General features: G+C 38.3%; 1 protein-coding gene across 1 annotated transcript in view; it reads right to left on the bottom strand.

The window, feature by feature from the left end:
- LOC140487992 (protein FAM216A) overlaps nt 1-14,833 on the bottom strand; it is a 34,105-nt gene extending 19,272 nt beyond the window's left edge. Inside the window, exons 1-3 of the mRNA XM_072587503.1 lie at nt 14,676-14,833; nt 10,820-10,860; nt 5,349-5,494 (exon numbers count right to left, since the gene is read on the bottom strand). Coding sequence (XP_072443604.1) covers nt 5,349-5,494; nt 10,820-10,860; nt 14,676-14,752 — 264 coding nt within the window. The 5' untranslated portion in view covers nt 14,753-14,833. The remainder of the gene's footprint in view (nt 1-5,348; nt 5,495-10,819; nt 10,861-14,675) is intronic.
- Nucleotides 14,834-24,972: the final 10,139 nt, after the last annotated feature.

Genomic DNA, 24,972 nt, shown 5'->3' with positions numbered 1-24,972 from the left:
TGTCACGTGACCAGGTTATAATCCAATAGGTTTATTTGAAAAAACAAGCTTTTGGAGCCCTGCTCCTTCATCACTTCACCTGAGCAGGACTCCAAAAGCTTTTGATTTCAAATAAACTTGTGCAACTATTTATGAAGTTTGAGAACCCCAAAATGTAAAAAAAAATTCTATTTTATTGGCTTACCGTAGTGTTTTGGAGTATGGGGAATTCAAGGGTTAAAGATCCCCTATTAGAGTGACTCACTATATGTTTGATCGTGTACCTGTCCTTTGACAGATTGAAACCAGAAATTATAGCAGGTGTCTGGCTACCTCCGAACTGCCAAGATCATCTGGAGTCATATGTGTGTATTTTGCTCCCAGCCCTGGGCAAAGATATTTGTTTCCCTGAAAAAGACTGTCAGCCCTGGTTATAAATCTTATTAACTGCCTCCTATTCCTACTAAGACACTACCTTACCTATTAACAAGAGTATGTGAAGACCAACATGAGAACAATACTAAATCCTACTATCTACCTCCTTTCCAATTAACATAAGATTGTGAATAATACAGTAACAAGCTCCTGCGAACAATTCGCTATTTGTCATAGGAAGGTAGCAATCACTAGTCCTTGTAAGATTGAGAAATACCTGTTTTTGTGCAAATGTTGACTCTTAACTCCAGATGACAAGTTTCAGTTCAAAGGTAGACACCTTATTACTGAACAGCCAGTGAGAGATTCTGGGTGACACCAAAGGAGTTTCATAGCCTTCATGTGGTGGCACCCCTCAATGAATCTCTGAACATTACATGCAAGCAGTCTACTTTATATCTTGTTCGGGTGTGACTAATATAAAGTTCTTAACATCACCTGGCTAAATGCTATTATGCTGTTAAAGCAGGTATTTTTCAATCTTACAATGACTAGTGATTGCTACCTTCCTGAGACAGATAGAATTGTTCACAGGAGCTTGTTACTGTATTATTCACAATCTTATGTTAGTAGCAAAGGAGGTAGATAATAGGACTTCGTATTGTTCTCATTGTTGGTCTTCTTGTTAATAGTAAGGAAGTGTGTTAATAGAAGGCAGTTAATATGATTTATAACTAGGGCTGACAGTCTTATTCAGAGAAACAAATATCTTTGCCCGAGGCTGGGAGCAAGATATACATGTATGGCTCCAGATGATTTTGGCAGTTCAGAGGTAGCCAGACACCCACTATGAATTCAGTTCTCAGCCTGATATAGTGAGTCACTTTAATACAGGATCTTTAACCCTTGAATTCCCAATACTTCAAAACAGTATTATAAACTAGTAAAATAGAAAAATTTACTTTCGGGGTTCTCAAATTTCACTATAACCTGGTATTGTGTGACTTCTGACTTTATCCACCCCAGTCCAACACTGGCACCTCCACATTATGAATTCAAGATGTTTAAACTTGCAGTTCCAGTAAAAGACCTGGAATTTATGCTGCTACAGACAAAAATGATTGGATTGATTGAATCAGATGACTAGCATATTGAGACACAAGGACTTTAACAGTCATGCACAAGAAATGATGACCATGGTTTGTGTGGATGGATGTTAATGCTAACACTCCACCTAAAGAAGCTGAACAAGAAATAGACAATGCACCCTTCTCTGTCCAGTAACCTGATGACAATCTGGCACTGTAAATTACTTGCTAGACACTATATGATGTATTGATCTCTGCTGTATGCCTACTAAAGATTTGCAGTTGCTAATAAATTCTTGAATTCTGACAGTTTTTAAATGTATTTGTTTTGTAAGCCCTGAAAATGATAGTTCCCAAAAGACAAAATAATAGATTGCTAACAATATAGACTGAAGACTCCATTGAGAACTCCGAGTTTATCTATTCAGACTTTAGCTTTAATATCTGGTTCATAGTCGGTGTTACATATAGTCTGTTATCCATGCAAGAAGTCTGCATGTGCAGAGATGTCAGGCAAGGACAAGAGCCATGTTTAGATTACTCTCGTTTGCTGACTGACCTGCTGTGATTTTCAACACTTTTTTTGTTTCCAGTACAGATTCCAGCATCTGCAGTAATTTGCTCCTACAAAATGAGGGTTACCAGAGATACTGTCCTTAGTTAAAACTTGTGCTGATTGTCATTGTAAGGACACACAGTGTTAATGGTGCACCCATTTTTGATGGGTAATGTAGCCAAAATATTCAGAAGGTTAAGCAACAATAAATGAGCTGCAAATTTCCTTAACTTGCTGGATGACTTATACCACTCTAAAAACGAATTTTATGGTGCTGTGATATTATCCCTACTTCCAGACTGGAAGGTCTGGGTTCAAGTCTCAGCTGCTCAGAGGTGTGTTATAACACGTCTGAATGGATTGGTTAAAAAAATACTTTTTTTTTTACACTACTCTACAATTTGTTTTGTATGAATGGCATCTTGTTATGAGTCTCCCAGGTACATTTAAGAATTTGCTGGATTTTAATTAATTATTTAAACTCACCATATAAAGTTAAAATTCGTAATTAAGAGTATATCACCAATTAAATGCTATGATGTTTATAAACACATACTAATCAACATCTCTGGTCTAAAATGGGAACACTATAAAGCGTTTAATCTCATTTCTGCATGTTGTCAATTCTTGTTAGTGATTTTAAAAACTAAACAATTTTATTTTCTTACTTTTCCTAATACTTACCTATCTGAATCCAATCTTTATTTCCCTCCCTATTTCTGTATCTGAATTCACCCATTCTAATTCACTTTCTAAGACCATAAGAAATAGGAGCAGAAATTAGGCCATTCAGCCTATCGAGTCTGCTCCACCATTCCAGCATGGCTGATAAGTTTCTGAGTTTAGATTAGAGTGGTGCTGGAAAAGCACAGCAGGTCAGGCAGCATCCGAGGAGAGGACTGTGAACCCCATTCTCTCATTTTCTCCCTGTAACCCTTGATTCCCTTGATACTCAAGAACCTATCTATCTCAGTCATGGAGTCATAGAGATGTACAGCATGGAAACAGATTCTTCGGTCCATGCCGGCCAGATATCCCAAACCAATTTGGTCCCACCTGCCAGCACCCAGCCCATATCCCTCCAAACCCTTCCTATTCATATACCCATCCAAATGCCTCTTAAATGTTGCAATTGTATCAGCCTCCACTACATCCTCTGGCAGCTCATTCCATACACGTACCACCCTCTGCGTGAAAAAGTTGCCCCTTAGGTCTCTTTTATATCTTTCCCCTCTCACCCTAAACCTATGCCCTCTAGTTCTGGACTCCCCGAACCCAGGGAAAAGACTTTGTCTATTTATCCTATCCATGCCCCTCATAATTTTGTAAACCTCTATAAGGTCACCCCTCAGCCTCCGATGCTCTATGACATGGTCTCCACAGTTTTCTGTGGCAATGAATTTCATAAGTACATCACTCTCTGGCTGAAGATGTTTCTCCTTATCTCCATTCTACAAAGGTCCTCGCTTTACTCTAAGGCTGTGCCCTTGGGCCTAGTCACTCCTACCAATGGAAACATCTTCCCAACATCTACTCTGTCCAGGGCATTTAGTAATCTGTATGTTTCAATTAGATCACCCGTCATCCTTCTAAACTCTATCGAGTGTAAACCCAGAGTCCTCAAACTTCCACGTAAGTTAAGCTTTTCATTCCTGGGACCATTCTCATGAACCTCCTCTGAACATGCTCCAGGGCTAGTACATCCGTCTGAGATATGGGGCCCAAAACTGCGCACAATACTCCAAATGCGGTCTGACCAGAGCCTTATAAAGCCTCAGAAGTACAACCCTGCTTTAATATTAAAGTCCTCTCAAGACAAATGCCATCATTGCATTTGTCTTCCTAAATTCTGACTCAACCTGCAAGTTTACCTTGAGAGAATCCTGAACTAGAACTCCCAAGTCCCTTTGCACTTCAGACTTCTGAATTTTCTCCCCATTTAGAAAATAGTCCAAAATGCATGACCTCACACTTTCCCATGTTGTACTCCATCTGCCACTTCTTTGCCCACTCTCCTAACCTGTCCAAATCCTTCTGCAGCCACTCCATCTCCTTGATGCTACCTGTCCCTCTACCTATTTTTGTATTGTCTGCAAACTTAGCCAAAATTTTCAGTTCCTTAATCTAGATCATTAAATGTATAAAGTGAAAATGTTCCTTTGATTCTTTCTCCATCTTTAAATTTCATTTATGAGATTGTCAGCTGTGGAACAGAGAAAGGTGTCTGATGCCCTGATGCCCTCATTACAATGTTAACAGCTTGCACTTAAAGAAATTATGAAAGAGAGAGAATTTTGACTTGCAGGATGCAGCAAAATGATGCTGCACGATACCTTGCTCCTGCAAGGTCAAGCCAAATATCTTTAAGTGAGTGAAGGTGAACAGCAACTAATCCCTAGAAAGCAGCTCTTGCATTCAGGAAAAAAAAGAGAATATTGGTCAGCAAAGAAAATACATAATTCACTCTGGGAGAGTGTAAAAATACACCAATCATAGGGATGATACAGCACACTAGGCCCATCATTCCTATGGCAGCTCTTTAAAAGAGCTTTTAGACTGACTGCTTTAAATTGTTTTTCGTGTCTGGCATTTTTATATGGCATTGGCTGTACAACAGCCTGGGAGGTTCTTATCCCACAAAAAGCTCTTTACAATTGCAATTTTCTATAAAAAGTCAAGGTGTGGCATTAGATTGCCTGCTTATTCTATTGCATGAGGCAGGCACAGTAAAGATCAGCACTCTGATCAACAGCATGAAAACTCAGCAGCAAAGGCTAGACTTCACCCCAAGATCCTAAGACTCAGCATTGCAATATTAACAAAACTCAATTTTTTAATCAATATGGTATTTATTCCTTTGTGTTTGAACCTGATGTGAGCCAATATACAATTTTCCATCTTCCCTACCCAAGCTAATTATTTACATCTTGGGTAGAGTAGTGGGTCTGGGTGGGTGACTCTTCGGAGGGTCGGTGTGGACTTGTTGGGCCAAAGGGCCTGTTTCCATACTGTAGGGAATCTAATCTAATCTAAAAAAGTCCATGCAACTTGTATATATTAGCTGTCTATTCACTTAAATCCATTTCAATAGATAGATTGAAGTTGTTGTTTTTGAGTTAGGAAGTATACGCTTGTAAGGTATAATACCATAAACAAAAATAAAATTTGTATAAAAGAGCAGCAGATTCTATCTTTCATTGGCTGGCTTCCTAGAAAATAATTGGATAACAGAATTATTTTGTCTATGTTAATTATAGGTTTTGTTAAGTAGAATGCCCAATGCAAGTAACTGCCTGGGAGAGTATGATTGAGAAAAGTAGTATATTGCAGACATGTAGCATAGACACCACCTGCAGAAATGGTGCATTCTCCACTGATTTGGGGATGTGAATAGTTTTCAGCTGTGGACTGAGTGGTTGTTGCAGCATGACTTGATACTCTCTGCCTTTCCGTTCCTTCATTTCAGCTACTTTTTCTGTTAGTGGAAACGTTAATGCTAGATTTAAAAAAAACAGAAGAAATAAACAATGTATTTAACTGAAAAAGAAAGTTTTTCATATATGTTTTAAAGTTTTTAATGCAGCTTTGATCATTTTAAAACATGAGTTTATCTTTCTTACTCTCAGGACATGAATGACCTAGACAATTTATAGCACTGGATATTATTTGTACCATGTTTCTCCACCAGCTTAAGACATTTCCATTCTATCCATGCTTTCCACTTCTTGGTGTAGAGTCCTGGAGGACATTGGAAAATCCACATTTAATTCCCTCTCCTAATTCTTCAAGATGACAATGGCATGCCGTTTTTAAAACTCATTGCTGTCCTTCTGATATTGGTAGTCCTAAAATTTTTACTTCGTGAAAAATGGCCACATATGTCAAAGTTAGGGGAATGCTCAATGTGCAGGTCAGCTCTTGTTCTTCTTGGTAGCACAGCTTGTAGGATTCAGAATTGCCGGAGAAGTAAACTTGGTGAGTTGCTACAGTATATTTTGTACACGTTCACATATTGCCACACTAAACTGGGTTTTGTTAGCGTTGTGACTGCAACAACTTTTTTAATTACATTGAAAATTAGAAACTAGTACATCATAAAGTGCTTCAATGGAATATCAAACCACATAGCAGGTAAAGAGCAGGGCTGCTAAAGAAGTGTGGGTTTAGATTAGAGTGGTGCTGGAAAAGCACAGCAGTTCAGGCAGCATCCGAGGAGCAGTAAAATCGATGTTTCGGGCAAAAGCCCTTCATCAGGAATACAGGCAGAGAGCCTGAAGCACCACTTTAATCTAGACTCTGGTTTCCAGCATCTGCAGTCATTGTTTTTACCTTGCTAAAGAGGTGTGTCTTCCTTTTAAAGGAAGAAAACAAGTTAGGGATTTAAGGAGGTCACTCCAGAGTTTGGGGCCCACGGCAGGTGATGACTATTTCATAACCCTTTTGACTTGAAGGCAATAGAAGCACCATTTAAGGTGACAAGATAAATCCCTCAATTTGTTATGGTGACTTTATATTTAATAATTTTTGTGAACTTAGAGTCATAGAGACGTACAGCACTGAAACGGACCCTTCGGTCCAACCCGTCCATATTGACCAAATATCTCAACCCAATCTAGTCCCACCTGCCAGCACCCGGTCCATGTCCCTCCAAACCCTTACTTGAGAAGGAAAATAAAAAGTTAAGAGGCATTCCCCAGAACCAGACCTAGTAATGAGATATACCGATTAGTAAAGTTCTTCTAAGCATACTTCAGAATCTGATCTCCATCTCTGCCCTTTACACTCTTAACAATATCAGTCTAATTGCAGATAAATGGTCTTGCATTATTATTCTTATCATATTTACATGTCTCTGCAATTTCCCTGCAAATTTGCTCCTCTATTTTTCCCATTATTGGTGGCCTATAAAATACACCCAGCTGTATTTGACAAATATCAGGTTTAGTATTGGTCCATGGAATTTTACACTCCACTTATTGACAACATAAAACTGACATTCCATGTGATCCTAGTTATTTTGTTAAAATTACTTAATGATTTTAAGAACATACGAATATTATGGACCACATTTTATTTATCTTAGCGGAGTCAATAATTAGGGAAAACAGACTTAAGTGATTGGTAGAAAGTTTAGAAAGGACATGATGATTCTTTTTTTCATTCAGAGTGATGTTATGGTCCTGGAATTCATTACTGAAAGACTAGTAGAAGTAGCAACCCGCAAGTCATTTAAGAATGTATCTGGATATGCAACTCAATATTGGAAAGTGAGATTAGGTTAGACGGCTCGCTTTTTGGTCAGCACAGACTCAATGGCCCAAGTAGCTTCCTTCTGTGCTGTAAATGCCAATGTTCAATTGCTTACTTATGTTGTATATAATCTTATTTGCAAATAAATCCAAACAAAGCATGAGATTGTGTGCAGTTCTCTAATGTGTCATCTGAGATCTGGGAACAAGACTATTTGTATTACCAATATTTACTGGTAATCAGTTTGCTGTAGTTGATTGTTAATTAGGTCTGAATTTCACTCATGCATTCCTAATTTTCAGTTCATAACCAACTCAGTCAGTTCTGGCTTAGTGAGAATGCTGGCCTTTGTATTTAACACAAGTTTCTAGTCTTAAACAACAAAAGAAAGTGATATTTATTGGTTAAAAAAAGTTCCTAACTTGTTTATATCACTTCAATTTTATAAAATGAACAGAATCAAGCTCCCATGTCATGTCGAGTTTGTAATGAAATGAAGTTCATCACCATCACTGCTTGAAACACTGCTGTAATCCCTGGTTTGTTGCTGTTATGATATTTGCAGAAATTACATTTGAAGAATGTAACACCTCAGGTTAAAATAAAGACACTCCCTTTGTTTCCAGTTAGACCCATCTGACCTGGTTAGGGTATCAGGCATACATTTTTGCTTTTGTTCAAGTTCAAAGGCAACCTCAAGATGTAAAATGGAAATAGTTTTTGTCTGAAAATCTCTTCCAATCTAGTTCCTAGTGGGCACTGAACAACAGCACAACATTTTCACTAATTTGTAACTAATTTAGCAACCATACTCTAGTTAAGTGACATGATCGCATTTGTGGAAGTGGAAAGCTGTTCCAATGGTTCAATAATGGTGTGTTATTTTGAGATTGACCCAGATGAAAAAGTAAGCTTCAAATTGTATTTAACAGCAAACAAATTAATCTTAAAATATGCAAATTACTTTAATTATTAACCATTCTTTTATGTAGTGAGCACTAGTAATGTTTTTCATTTCCTATCCACTTCAGAAAACATGAACAAATCTTTTAAAGATTGATTTTCCAGAATAAGTGAGGACATATTACTGTTTCCACTTTCTTCAGTAGTGATGTGTAAATGACAACTATTGTTCCCCATCATCCCTTATCAAATAAGAGGTAGCACTTGAACTTTTATATATAACAATCATACCAAGGTGTCAATGTGCACTAAACAGTTGATTTTATTATGCAGACACCCAAACAAATGATCATGCTTCTTATTTATGGTTAACGGTTTTGATGTGGTTAGTCATTATACCAAAATAAAAGATGCTAAATGACCAGCATGCATAGCAGGTTGTTTTATCTATATAGGACCTGCCTTGGTGGTCCGAATGAGTGGTTTGATGGACTGGTGTTCTACAGGTCCAGCACTCAGGTTCTGGCACAGCCATTTGACCAGGGAAGCAATCTCCTTGGTCAGTTCTTTGAAACCAAATTCAACAGTTTCTTGGAGCTGTAATAAGTTGGAGTTAATCTTGACTAGTCTGGAATTCATACTCTGCAGCGTGGTCTCGACTGAGTTCACAGTGGAGCTCACCTCCTCCACTGCTGATTCTATCTGACTGGTACTGGACTCAATTACACCTTGAAGCAGCTTCACCTCAATCTGAAAACTGACTTGCATCTCTTTGAATGTATGCTGGAGATTCTCTTTCACTTCCCCTAAATTGGTCAGCCCGTCCTTCTCTAACATTGCCAAATTGACTGGAAGGTCAGCATCCTGATGATCTTTTTCAGTTTGCCATATTTTTCTTCCTCTTACCCTTACTTTGCTCTCAGCACATGTGTTAGTTTGCTTGCCCTCCTGTTTGGCAGTTCGAATCCTCAATTCCTGCTGTCCTGGAGGTTCTTTCTGAATCAGACAATGGTCTGAAGTAAAAGTTGGCATTAGATTACACTCCTCCTGTTGGCTACTTTGCCCCTGTCTTTGTTGGTTGAAACATTCTGGAATTGCTGTCTGTACAACACTGTTAGTATTAGCTGGGGAAGGAATTGGTGGATTAACTTTTCTGCTGATCACCTCTTGGAATATTTCTGTAGCATCTGGAACAAAATTGTGAATCATGAGTAGCATTTCACTCAGTGTTGTATCTTGCCCATTAAATAACTGGTTCTTATTTATTAAAGACATCAAGAAAGATTACATTTACAATAGTTAGAAAAAAGTTTGCACAGGCCTGCAGTCATTTCTTTTTGACATTCGTATGTTTGTGTGGGTCTTCACCAACAGAAATAACTATGCAAAATTTTGACAGTTTTCTACAAAAAAATGTGGATGCAAGAATACAAATTGAAATTGAAAAATAAGGATGAAATACAGAATTTTGATCCCACTTAATTTCTAGATTATACTTAAGGCAAGATTTTAACGAATTGAAACTTATCCACTTTAGAGTTAAAAATCACACAACACCAGGTTATAGTCCAACAGGGTGAAGGACCGGCGCTCCGAAAGTTAGTATGCTTCCAATTAAACCTGTTGGACTATAGTCTGGTGTTGTGTGATTTTTAACTTTGTGCACCCCAGTTCAACACCAGCATCTCCAAATCACGTTTTTTAAAAAATCAAGCCTTTGGTATTGACTGACTGTTTTGCATAGCCACACGCTAATGACAAGTACATAAGTAAAGCATTTTTGTTTATGTATTAAACAATTTAATTTGTTTATTCTCATAATAAAGTATAAAAGGAACTAACTATATAGCAAAACATCAGGTTAGTGAAATAATCCTTCCTTATTCCAAACCCTCCCTTTCACCAATGCTTGCCAGTGTAACCTCCACCCTTTTTAGTTTGCTCATGAAGAAAGAGACTGCAATCTATTCCCCACCTAATGCAGAGGTGGGAATCTGGTACATAAGTAATTATAGTTGTCTGTATTCTCTAGTCTACCAGAACTAGTTTTCTCTAGTTCTTCTAATAAAACACTAGTGCATACCAACTTCCACAAAATCATCATTGAATCCCCCATAAATTTTAATTGAATTTTAATGAAGCCAGTAGAATTCTCTGGAGCATGGTCATATTCGTCATCTATAATTTTTCTAATATGTGAACTATAATTAGATTCTGTTTGATCCAGCTTCTGAATCAGCGACACTGATAAGACAAATTTAACAGCATCACATACATTATGAACATATATATTAAAAGCCAAACAATCCCAAAACTGAGCTAAATCCTGTGATATATCCAACATAAAAGTTTTAATTATATTACTATCTGTCAATATTAAGTTTAACTGACATTGATCACGGGCAATTGTTTAAGCTTGAAAATGGTAAATTCATGGACTTTACACAACATACAAAATAAACAAATTCTTTTTAATAATTAGCAAAATAGCTAAAACGGAAAATAATACCAATATTCCAATGAGGTCAGAAGTCAAATGGCTAAATATTTATTCACCTCACCTAGGAAGTATATCAGCTGTTAAAAGTATATTTGAGTCACCTTTGTACATTATTAAAACTTGAAAGATGACACCAAGAAAACAGAAAAGTAAAAAACTGCTCCTTACCATGTGAATCATGAGTTTTTGGAAAATGATGTCCTCGTGTCCTAAAAGAAATAGTACATTGAGAAGATGCCATTACATGCAAATAAATATATAATGAAATATGCAAATGTTAACTTTTGAACTTCCAATAATATATTTTAAAATTACACCATTCACTTTAGCTTGTGCTGCTTAAATTAGAAAAACAAAATCCAAGTGTACTTCCCATTGAAAGAAACTGGCCAAAATTGGATTATAAGGAGGAACACTGTAGTCTTATTGCTTGATAGATCAGTCATATATCATTCAGCAGAACAAAACTACTTCCATTGTGGAAGACAAATTTTATTGACAATTTTATTTTTTTCTCCCCCTTTTGTCAGATCCTCCATTTCCTAATTAGCCGGGTTCACCCTTTGCAGGAGTAGTTACTGTGAGTTTACTCAGGCTAGATATTGAAGGGCATGGGATTTAAAAAAGGGAAAGTCTTGTTATAACTGTACAGTGTGTTTGTGAGGCTGCACCTAGAGTGCAGTTTTGGTCCCCATATTTAAGAAAGAATTGACATTGGAGTCAGTTTAAAAGATTCTTGGATTGAAGGGGTTGGTATCAAGGACACTAAACATGTGTTCTTGACATGTGTTCTTTTATTCATTAAAGTTTAGAAGAAGCAGGCGTGATTTTATTGAAATATTCAAGATTCTGAGAGGGCTTAACAGGATAGATGTCAAGAAGATGTTTTCACTACTGGGGAAATCTCGAGGTAGGGGATATGGTTTTCAGAATGAGGGACACTCATTTAAAACTGAGGTGTGAAGGAATTTCTCTCCCAGGTGGTAATGACTGTCTGAGCAGAGAATTGGGGAGGCTAGATCACCGAAAGTACATAAGGAGGCAGCAGGGTAGATTTTTGAAATATTGGGGAATTGAGGGCTATGTAGAGCTGGCGCAAAAAAGAAATTGAGTCCTAGGGCAGATCAGCCATGATCATACAGAATGCAGGGCAGACTTGAGGGGCTGAGATGCCTTCTCTTGCTCATATTTCTTGTGTTATGTTGAATCTTTCTAATCTTCCACTGATTATCATAAGAGTTATATGAAATAGATAGATAATTTGGTCTATCCTAGCTCACATAATCAGGGCAAAATTATGTCTCCTATCAAAGTGTTCAATTATTTATTAAATGGTTCCAAGGTATTTAACTCAGCTGACTTAAACAGAATTTAATTTTATTAGTCATCACTTTGAAGCAAGGAAAATAACTCCCTGAAATGTTATGTATTTCATTGTCATAAGTTTAATTCTAATCGCTCTGTTCCTACAACCTTGGTTTTTTAAAAAAGTACTGCTCTACATTTGCCATTCCTACTCAAGAATGAATGATTAATGGAGAAAACAAAATATTGTTCATCGGACTCTTAGGTCCAACTCATCCATGCTAACCAGATATCCTGGATTAATCTACTCTCATTTGCCAGCATTTGGCCCATATCCCTCCAAACCCTTCCTATTCATATACCCATCCAGATGCCTTTTAAATGTTGCAATTGTACAAGCTTCCACCACTTCTGGCAGCTCATTCCAAACACATACCACCCTCTGTGAAAACATTGATCCCTTTCAAATCTTTCTCCTCTCACCTTAAGCCTCTACCCTTTAGTTTTGGACTCTCCTAGCCTGGAAACAGAAACCTTGGTTATTCATCCTATCCATGCCCCTCATGATTTTATAAACTTCTATAAAGGTCACCCCCTCAGCCTCCTTGGTTATTCATCCTATCCATGCCCCTCATGATTTTATAAACTTCTATAAAGGTCACCCCCTCAGCCTCCACCACTTGAGGGATAATGCCCCAGCCTATTCAGCCTTTCCCTATAATTCAAACCCTCCACCCTAGCAACATTCTTCAATATCTTTTCTGAACCCTTTCAAGTTTCACAAAATCCTCTATAACATGGAGTTCAGAATTGAACTCTGTATTCCAAAAGTGGTCTAACCAATGTATTGTTCAGCTGCAACATGATATCCCAACTCCTTTATTCAATGTTCTGACCACTAAAGACAAGCATACCAAATGCCATCTTCACTACCCAGTCTACCTGCAACTCCACTTTCAAGGAATCTTCAGCCCTTTCACAATGAAAAAAGAGCATTGAAAACACTATGTTTTGGAGTTATTCAAGGTGCCATGTCTCTAATGGACAGTGCACCCTGTATCCTGGTGAACTACATTCAGGCTGTCATACCAAATTCTTACTAGGGATTGATCCACAGTATAAATCTTTTTTATAATTTCACACAAAATTAGCAAGGGATGAGTGGCATGTAAACTATTAAAATGCTAGTACAGGAACATAGAATTTGGGCACAGGATTAGCCCCTTTGCCCTTCATGACTGCTCCATCATTCAATAAGATCATGTCTGATTTGATTTTACTTTCCTGACCACTCCCCATAGCCCTCAACTTTCAGAAGTTTATTGAACTCTGCCTTGAATAAATTCCAATGACAAGCCTTCACTACTTCGAGTTTTTTTGTGCTAATGAAAAAGTATATTGCTGGAGAATAGGAAACAATACTTTATATCATTCTACACCTTATATGGAAGTGTAGAATAGTAATACAGGGTGTACAGAGTGGGGAAAAAAATGTTCTTTCAGAGAAGTTAAATCTTGATGTTTTAATAATAAGTAGCTTCCCAATATTTATGAAGCAATTGATCAGCAAATTAAGAATAATCAAAGTAAATTATCTTTTACATAGTACAGAACCTTTGGAAAAATAAGCTGCCATAAATTATGAAGCCGAACACTGATTATAATCAAATGAAAACATGAAATTAGAATTAAGACAGCTTTAAACTTACAAAGAAACACAGACATTCAATGTGAAACAGGTATTTTACTATTGAAACATCTGTGGTATTTTGTTACTCCAAATAATCATCCAGTACAATGTGACAACTAATGAAGTACAGAAAATAACTAGAACTTTTAAAGATATTGCAAAGTGTCAACTGTAATAGTCCAGAATAACTCTAAAATAGGGCTTCAATAAATATTCTCCCAAGTGTTTAATTTTCTGATATTGATATTAGACACTGGAAATTAGAGAAGTCAGGATAATAGCAGTCTGCACAGCAGCTGACAATTTGCAATACAAACAACAACAATGAGCACCATTATCCACCTCAATGTTTTTCATCACAGTATCTCATTTCTTTTTAGCTGTAAATAGCCTCAGCAACCCAAGGGAAGCAAGTAGCTCCATCACAATGGGTGAAAATCATAAATGATAAATATTTCCCTTTTCACCTAATGCAGAAGATGAGCCAAGCATATTTAAAATATAATTAGATATTTCAGTAAGTATCGTCTGATTCCTCGTTTATTTTAAAAATGTCTTTTATTTTAAAAGTTTTCTCATAAAATTTGCAATGGCAACCAAGATCCATACTGAGGTCAACGGTTATGAAGACAGAAACAATGCTGAAATGAAAAGTAACCAGAAACGATAAGAAAACATTGAAGTGACAAAGTGCAAAATGCAACCAGAATAACATCAACTCAATTAGCACGAAACTTAGTGTTTTATATTCTCTTTTAAGAAACTTCAAAACTGTGGAGGCGAAATGAATTTCACCATAATTCCCCTTGAAAACAGAAATAATCGTGTGGCCGACATAAAAAAGTGACATTCGAGGACATTTAGTGAAATGGGAAGGGCATATAAAGCTAGTCATCTTAAGACCGGAATTGATAGATGAATGATACAAATGAGCAACAAGTACCGTTTGATTCCTGGTTGTGTCGATTTCAGCAGAACGCATAGCTGCCTAAGCCAATTTGAATGGAGAATGAAAGTGGTTTTTCTTACCTTTTCAAGCATGATTGCTGCAGACCCTGGCAATCAGAATCTCGTTCGAGAAAAGTAACCTGTTTTCTGGACTCCATTTAAAAAAAATTATGCCTAGATTCTCCCTACACTAGACCCACAAAAGTGGAGCTCTTGAAACTCTGGGCAACAGCTGATAGCTTAGTGAAAGCCTCTGTTTTTGCTGAATTAGCGCCCATCATACACATGCGCACAGTATAAGGTTCAAGGCACAATTTAAAGCAAGTGTTAAAGAATGTAACGGCATTAGATCAGTGAGAACTAAACATACTTAGGTTCTGCTGATAATATAGTGCATTATTAAGCGATTTAACGCAGGGGATTTATAACGTATTGCCAATGTTGTTTATTATATATTTGTTTTAATAACTACGTCGCAAGTAATTGTTGCGTGTTTTTTGACTGGGGCTGTTTTAATGTTTTATTTTATTAATTATGATTTAAGTTTCCTAATAGTTTTCACTATTTGCTGACCTAATATCCATGTTTGCTGTGTGGGGCACCTTGTGGGGTATCTTACAAGGACAAAATCAAGTTCAGCAATCCTCTTAAAGTCAGAACTCCCAGATTGCCAGCACTTTTCAAAACAGAGGTGACTTTGTTAGCTCGGTCAGGATATACGATGGTCACAGACCCAAGGGGTTTCTGTGTGGTGAGGTAGGTGGAGCCAAATGACCAGCGGTACGCAAAGCTCCGCTTCGAGAATGCTTTCAAATGTAACATGAAGACTCCAGATATCAATGATTGTACGCGGAATGGACCCGCTGATATCAGAGGACAATATCAGGGAGTGGCATGCACCACCAGGATAACCAGCACCCACTTGAGGCAAAACCTGTCTCACAAGGATTAAACTCTTCAGCTGTGTGCACATGAAGAGGCCCTATCTGAAATGAGTTTATTTGCTCAATGGCCATTATCCTTTGTGGATGAAAGGATGCGACCAATAATAAAATTGACATTCAGTCTTGATGTTAAAACTCTCTTCCGTGTTTTCAAATCTCTCCATAGCCTCAACCCTCCCTATATCTATAATCTCCACAAACCTTCAAGATATCTGCGTGTGTTTAATTCTGGTTTCTTGTGCATCCCTGATTTTAATCACTCCTGTTGGTCCTGGATTCCAACTCTGGGATATCATCCTTCTACCTCTCCACATCACTTCCTTCCTTTAAGATACTCCTTAAAACCTCATTCTTTGTTGAAATACTTGACCATACAACTTGGTGTGACTTAATTTCATATTCTGTTTTAAAAGTTTCCACTGAAACGCCTTGGGGCATTTTATTAGGTTGTTAGTGTTTTCATTAGTGATGAGAGTAAACTGCGGTAACAAGTTCACAAAAATGATTGATGAATTTCAATCAAGTCAGCTCTTATATTAAAACAATGACTGCAATGAGAACTTTCAATTAAGATGTTTTTATTTGCAGAAAATGTCCAGCTGTTTCAACTCTAATGTAGATTACTACATCACACTAGTAGGGGTCACAGTTATCCTCATAGAAAGTAAATCACATATACCTCGAGAAAAGAAATCACATATACTCCATTGATACATATTTAAGTATATCTCCACTGGAATCTAGATTGCGTTTATACCTCATAGAATATACTCAATGTACTCAATTACCAAATAGATCATATTCTGCATCCTGAAATATTGACCACACACAATAAATTAACCATACTCCAGTGGGAAAATTTCTTCACTGAAATGTCACTTGAACATAGCAGATTCTCAAGATGCCCATGGTTGCGAGTTTCTTAATGTCCATATTATAATATGGATTGCAGGGAAATGTTTACATATTCCTCATGGGAAGAAGATATGGAAATGCATCTATCATCGTCAGCCATATTACACTATTGATCATTCCGATATATCCCTGACATAAATCCCATATACTTACATTAGGCATCAAATTTGATAATTTGGCATCAAGGAGCTTTTAACAAATGAATCAATGGGAGTCAGGGAATGTTTCTCTGCTGGTTGGAGTCAAACCTGGCACAAAAGATGGTTATGGTAGTTGGAGGTCTGTCATTACAGTTCCAGTACATCTCTGCAGAAGTTGCTCAGGATAGTGTCAATTGACCAACCATCTGTCAGAAGTGGGTATGTTAAATGACAATTCAACAATATTCAGCACCATTCAAAAGTCATCAGATGCTGAAGCAGGCCATGTCAAAATATAGCAACAACTGAACAATATCCACGTTTGAGCTGAGAAGGACATGTAATATTCATGCCACACAAGTGCCAGGCAATAACTGTCTCCAACAAGAGAAAATCTAAACATTGCACATTGACAATCAATGGCCTTGCCATTGCTGAAACCCCAACTATCAAATTCCTGGAGATTACTACTAACCAGGAAAGGACTGGACTTGCCATATAAATATCTGGTTAGAGAGTAGGAATCTAGGTGGGATGTTCTTTGGAGGGTCGGTGTGGACTTGATGGGCCAAATGGCCTGCTTCCACATTGTGGGGATTCTATGAAACTGTATTCACTATTTTAAAGGAGCAAATCATGATGATGATTAACTAATTCTGGTTGCCTGTTGACTGCAATTCCAACTAACCTTAAGAAGCTTAACACTATCCAGGGCAAAGCAGCTAGCTTGAAAGGCACTGCACCCAAAAACATTTACTCCTTCCACCATCCACTCTCAGTAGAAATGTTGTGTACCATCTATAGATGCATTGCAGAAATTCACCATGTTTCCTTTGACGTTGCCTTTCATGACCACTGCCATCCAGAAGGACCACTGGATAAGAACACCACAACCTGCAAGTTCCCCATCAAGTCATTTACCATCTGGACTTGGAAAGATATCATCATTGTTTTAGTTTTGCAGGGTCAAAATACTAGGACTCCCCCCCAAATGGCATTGTGGGTGTACTTACATCAAATGGACTGCAGCAGTTCAAGGATGCAGCTCAACACACTTTCTCAAGGGCCATTAGTGAGGGTGAATGAATAGTGGCCCAGCCAATGAGGTCCACCTCCCATGAATTAATAAAAAACAGATAAGCCAAATGCCCTCTTCCCCCTGCTCTATTTCCTGTATTTCTTTATGCAATAAGGAAGCATATCATCTGTTTAAAAGAGATTTTTTAATCACTTTCAGCCAAACCAGAACTACCTATTCTCTGTCATAAATAAGTATGTGCTGTTTTTGAAGCTGTATGAATCTCTGGATTTTAAAGGCATAACAAATAGAACTGAAAATTGGCCACTAGGCTCAACATTTAAGCACTCGGGCCCTTTGATGTAGAAATAACCTCTTTGATAATGATTAAGCTGCAGAATTGTAATAGCTACAATATTTTAGTCACTACATACTGGTTCGTAAGAGTCATGGTCTATCCCTACAACTTTTTGATATTTTTACTAGATTTTCTTTTTAACACAATGATGATTGGAAAATACCTATTAGCTTTTCCATTGCTGCAAATCAAAGTCACATAATGAAGCATTGTAGAATATGTACCAGGAAATAACAGTGATTTCTAGATTCTAAACATTATTACCAATGAATTCTTATGACAGTAGTTTTAACTACCCAAGCTAATATACAGATAGAACAAAAGAAAAATTAAAAATCCACTGTCACATTAGGGTACACTGTTCTGAGTCAGGTTCTTCTTGAGAAGCTTTATTGTACAGGATCATTAAAATTTCAATTCTCATTCGCACTCCGACTCCCCTGGTGACATATTCATCCTGGGCCTCTTCCACTGTCAAAATGAGGCGACAGGCAAACTGAAGGAACAATACCTCAGGAGCTTACAGCCCAATGGCCTCAACATAGAGTTCACCAGCTTCAAAACCTCCCCTCCCCAAACCTCATCCCTCTCCTCCCCACCTCCTTGACCTGATCTAACCTGTCCATCTTCCTTCTCACCTATCCACTCCACTCTTCCCCTAACCAATCACAATAATCTCTTACCTGCATCCACCTATCAACATTCCATTTACCTTTCCTGCATCCACCTATCATCATCCCACCTACCTGTCGCCCCCCACACCCCCTCCCTCTATTTCACAGCTCCTTTCCCCCTCCCCAGTCCTGATGAAGAGTCCTGACCCAAAACATCAACTTTCCTGCTCCTCTGAGGCTGTCTGAGCTGCTGTGCTTTTCCAGCTCCACATTTTCTTGACTCTGACTTCCAGCATCAGCAGTCCTTACTATCTCCAGGACTAAAAAAGAGAGTTATTATAATTCTAATAAACCAATTTTGTGATCTGCACTCCCTTGAGCAAGAAATTCATAGTAACCCTAATAGTCTCAGAACAGCCATTTCAATTTTTCATGTTTCGGTTCTTACAGTGGAAGATACTTAGAACATTCTATTTATGCTAAAGGGTACAGAAGAGTAATGAAGTACCAACACCATTACGAATGAAGTAGCAATAGATAAACTAATGAAGCTAAAGGTAGATAAGTCCCCGGCCCTGATGGCTTGCATTTCAGAATCCTAAAAGAGGTAGGTACAGAAATAGTGAGCACATTGGTGGTAATTTTCCAAAAACCATTGGATTCTGAAGGAGTATCAGAAGATTTGGAAACTCTAAATTGACATACTTATTCAAAAAGAAAGGGAGGCAAAAAGTAGGAAAGTATAGGCTGATTAGCTTAAGATATATTAATGGAAAAGTATTGGAATCAATTATCAAGGAAGAAGTTGGAGAACATACCAAAAATCATAAACTAATTAAGCAGAGTTAGCATGGCTTCATGAAAGGGAGATTGAGTATGACTAATTTATTAGAGTTTTTCAAGGAAGTCTCAGCCAGAGTGGATAGAGGGGAACCAGTAGATGTGTTATATTTAGTCTTTCAGAAGGTGCCCAACAGGTTAAGTCCTAAGATAAGATTTGGAGGTGGCAGATTGATGTTGATGGAGAATTGGCTAATGGACAGGAAACAGCAAATGGGGATAAGGAGTTATTTTTCAAGTGTGGTTGCACAGGGATCAGTGCTGGTACCATAACTGTTTACAATGTGTATGAATGACTTGGAGGAAGGAAGTGAATGTACTATAGCCAAATTTTCAGATGACACAAAAATAAATGGAAAGGCAGGCCAGGATACAAACAGTTTACAGAGAGATATTGATAGGTTAAGTAAGTAGGCAAAATGTAGTATAATAATGGAAAATTTGAATTTGTTCATTTTGGCAGAACAAAAGAACGCTATTATTTAAATGGTGAAAATCTGCAGAAACTGTAACTCAAAGGGACTTGGGGGTACTTGTGCACAAAATACATAAAGTTAGCACCCATGTGTAGCAAGTAATCAGGAAGGCTAATGGAATGTTGGCCCTCATTTCAAGGGGATTGCAGTATAAGAGTAAGTCTTACTGCAACTGTACAAAGTGCTGGTGAGACCACATTTGCAGTACTGTGAGCACTTTTGGTCCCTTTATTTAAGGAAAGATATAATTTCATTGGAGAAAGTTCAGAGCTGGTTCACTAGGATGATTTTTGGTATGGAGGGATTGTTTTATGAGCAAAGCTTAAACAGGTTGGAACTCTACTCATTAGAGTTTAGAGTTTAGAGGAATGAGAGGTGATCTCATTGAAACATATAGGATTCTTAAGGGATTTGACAGGGCAAATGGTGAGAGGATCTTTTTCCTCAAGGGGCATCAAAGACCAGAGAGCAAAGTCTCAGAATTAAGGGGTACCAATTTAAGACTGAGATGAGGAGGAATTTCTTCCTCAGAGGGTTGTGAGCTTTTGGAACTTCTTGCCACAGAGAGCTGTTGGGGCAGAGTGGTTGTTCATATTTAAGACCAAGAGAGATAGATTTTTAATCAGTAGGGGAATCTAGGACTATGGGGGAAAGGCAGGAAAGTGGATGTGAGGAATGGGGGGATAAGCCATGATACTATTGAATGGCAGAGCAGGCTCAAGGGGCCTAATGGTCTACTCCTATTCCAATTTCTTATGTCTTATGTATAATCCATTTTAGAATTACACTATTTCCACCTCTAAACAATATACATACAAAATATACAAGTCCTACAGGACAAAAAAATCCATACTTATTGCAATATTAATTTTGATTTTGCTTCCTATTGCTGATTGTTTAGAATTGGAAGATTTAAGTATATTGCTGTCAGACAACAATAGAATCAGATCTTGGATGTTATGTCTTTATGTTTGAAGTCAGCCAATGCTTCCTGTGCAACTGCACAAAAGCAGTCACATTATTTAGAAACTGAAAGACCTCTGACCAAATGCTTTCCACCATAAATAGTTGTGAAATCTTGATTATGTAAACATGGCAATGGCAGTTATTTTGTGAAATTTTGCAAATTTTATTTTGTTGAAACCCTCACCTATATTAATTCACATGCTATTGTTACTGTAAAAACTAATTAGGTCTAACCATTAGAGATACTTGTTACTTTGGCAACCAAAATTTATTGTTGGTGGCGAAAACAGTATGACACCTAAGAATAAAGGCGTTTTATCAAAGAATAGCATAGGAATAATATTTATACGTACTTAATGTCATTCAAATTTATTCCCTCTTCATGGATATCAACAGCAAATTTTAAACAAATATTCATATCCAGTTACTACATGCAATAGTTTCACAAAATAATGCACATCTCTCTGTCTTTGATTTAGAGTTTGTGAGCAGCTGAATCAATATCTCTTGGTCTACATAGAGGTTTTTATTTATTATTTTTCCCGTTCATCAGATTATATAATATATTTAATTTTACATATAAAATATATATCTTGATCTATTATGATCAACTTTTCCAGACAGTAAGCATCTTATCAACTTTCTTTGCAACTCCCTGATAATATATTCACAGCTTCTTATTTTTCTCATCATACAGAGTCTCGATGCTTTCATTTCTGTCTTTGTAGTTCACAGCTTTCTCATCTGTCATTCAACATATCCAATTAATTTTCAGTGTTAGGTCTGTAACCCTGCATTTCAAATACTTCTTGCTTTTTGATCACTTTCTTGATTAAAATCCAATTACTAAATTGAATAAAGCAATTAAAAACAGCCGTTGAATACATAGAACTTGTCATAATGTTACTAGACAAGTAACATTTGTGCCACACAAATGCCAGGCTGTGATCATCACCAATAAGAGACAATCTAATCTCTGCCCCCTTGACGTTCCATGTTGGTTACCATCACTGAACCTCCCACTATGAGCAGTGGCACAAATGTAGATCAGAGACTAGGAATACAGTGATGGGTAATTTACCTGCTGACTCCCCAAAGCCTGTCCTTCATCTATAAGGCACAAGTCAGTAGTATGATGAAATACTCACCATTTGTCTGGATGAATGCATGCAACTCCAACAACACCCAAGATGCTTGGCAGCATCTAGGACAAAGCAGCCCACTTGATTGGCATCACATCCACAAACATCTACTTTATCCACCACTTTCACTGCTCAGTAGCAGCAGTGTATACTATCTACAAGATGCACTGCAGAAATTCACCAAAGATCCTCATTCAACACCTTTCAAACCCATACACATTTCCATCTAGAAGGACACAGGCAGCAGATACATGGAAACACCACCACCTGCAAGTTCCCCTGCCAAGTCTCCCACCATCCTGACTTGGAAACATATCATCATTCCTTCACTGTTGCTGGGTCAAAATCCTGGAATTCCTTTTCTAATGGCATTATGGGTCAACTCATAGCAGGTGGACTGCAGTCGTTCAAGAAAGCAGCTCACGACCACCTTTTCAAGGGCAATAGTTTGCAGATGACACCAAAATTGGAGGTGTAGAGGACAGTGAAGAAGGTTACCTCAGGAACTTGATCAGATGGGCCAATTGGCTGAGAAGTGGCAGGTGGAGTTTAATTTAGATAAATTCGAGGTGCTGCATTTTGGGAAAGTGAATCTTAGCAGGACTTATACACTTAATGGTAAGGTCCTAGGGAGTGTTGCTGAACAAAGAGACCTTGGAGTACAGGTTCATAGCTCCTTGAAAGTGGAATCGCAGGTAGATAGGATAGTGAAGAAGGTGTTTAGCATACTTTCCGTTATTGGTCAGCGTATTGAGTACAGGAGTTGGGAGGTCATGTTGCGGCTGTACAGGACATTGGTTAGGCCACTGTTGGAATATTGCGTGCAATCCTGGTCTCCTTCCTATTGGAAAGATGTTGTGAAACTTGAAAGGGTTCAGAAAAGAGTTACAAGGATGTCCAGAACTAGAGGACTAGTTTTGAGCGTTTAAGAGGCATTTGGATGGGTATATGAATAGGAAGGGTTTGGAGGGATATGGGCCGGGTGCTGGCAGGTGGGACTAGGATTTGAGCTATAGGGAAAGATTAAACAGGCTGGGGCTGTTTTTCCTGGAGCGCTGGGGGCTGTGGGGTGACCATATAAAGGTGTATAAAATCATGAGGGGCATGGACAGAATAAATAGACAAGGTCTTTTCCCTTTGGTTGGGAGAGAGGAAAGATATAAAAGAGACCTAAGGGGCAACTTTTTCATGCAGAGGGTGGTATGTGTATGGAATGAGCTGCCGGAGGAAATGGTGGAGGCTAGTGCAGTTGCAACATTTAAAAGGCATCTGGATGGGTATATGAATAGGAAGGGTTTGGAGGGATATGGGCTGGGTGCTGGCAGGTGGGACTAGATTGGGTTCGGATATCTGGTTGGCATGGACAAATTGGACCGAAGTGTCGGTTTCCTTGCTGTACGTCTCTATGACTCTATGACTCTATGACTCTAACTAGGGGCAGGCAATAAATGCTGGCGAATCAGTGATGCTCACATCCCATGAATGAATTTTAAAAAGTATCCAAAAACGAATAACTAAGTAATTGTTTCACAATCATTAATTAACTACAGCCTAGAAGGATACAATTCCATCTATCAACTTCATGCTAGTTCTCCTTGAGGCAACATGATCAGTTTTATTCTTTTGTTGCATTTGCTATAATCCTAGAGTTCTGCAAGTTTCTTTTCTTGAAATGGCATCTAATTACCTTTTAAGATAGTTGATTGGTTTCACTTACACCATCGTTGTTGGCAGCAAATTCCACATTATTCCCACTGGCGACACATAAAGTTCTTCTTCATATCCCTCTGCACCTATTCCCTTAGTCCGACAAGACCACCTAGTATGAGTAGCTTTGAGTTTTGGTTTAATTGTTTAGTTAAATGTAGGACAGCATTTAAGGATTCCAAATGCAAAGTTTTAGAATCATAGAGATGTATAGCATGGAAACAGACCCTTCGGTCCAACCCATCCATGCTGACCAGATATCCCAACCCAATCCAGTCCCACCTGCCAGCACCCAGCCCATATCCCTCCAAACCCTTCCTATTCATATACCCATCCAAATACCTCTTAAATGTTGCAATTGTACCAGCCTCCACCACATCCTCTGGCAGCTCATTCCATACACGTACCACCCTCTGCGTGAAAAAGTTGCCCCTTTGGTCTCTTTTATATCTTTCCCCTCTCACCCTAAACCTATGCCCCCTAGTTCTGGACTCCCCGACCCCAGGGAAAAGACTTTGCCTATTTATCCTATCTATGCCCCTCATAATTATGTAAACCACAGTCTCCGATGCTCCAGGGAAAACAGCCCCAGCCTGTTCAGATCTTCCAACCCTGGCAAATTCCTTGTAAATCTTTTCTGAACCCTTTCAAGTTTCACAACATCTTTACGATAGGGAGGAGACCAGAATTGCACGCAATATTCCAACAGTGGCCTAACCAATGTCCTGTACAGCCGCAGCATGACCTCCCAACTCCTGTACTCAATACTCTGACCAATAAAGGAAAGCATACCAAACGCCTTCTTCACTATCCTATCTACCTGCGATTCCACTTTCAAGGAGCTATGAACCTGCACTCCAAGGTCTCTTTGTTCAGCAACACTCCCTAGGACCTTACCATTAAGTGTATCAATCCTGCTAAGATTTGCTTTCCCAAAATGCAGCACCTCACATATATCTGAATTAAACTCCATCTGCCATTTCTCAGCCCATTGGCCCATCTGGTCCAGATCCTGTTGTAATCTGAGGTAACCCTCTTCGCTGTCCACTCACTGCACCTCCAATTTTGGTGTCATCCTCAAACTTACTAACTATACCTCTTATGCTCGCATCCAAATCATTTATGTAAATGACAAAAAGTAGAGGGCCCAGCACCGATCCTTGTGGCACTCCACTGGTCACAGGCCTCCAGTCTGAAAAACAACCCTCCACCACCACCCTCTGTCTTCTACTTTTGAGCCAGTTCTGTATCCAAATGT

This window comes from Chiloscyllium punctatum, chromosome 17 (genome assembly GCF_047496795.1).
Source record: "Chiloscyllium punctatum isolate Juve2018m chromosome 17, sChiPun1.3, whole genome shotgun sequence".
NCBI lineage: Eukaryota > Metazoa > Chordata > Chondrichthyes > Orectolobiformes > Hemiscylliidae > Chiloscyllium > Chiloscyllium punctatum.
This window is presented reverse-complemented; position numbering and strand designations above follow the sequence as displayed.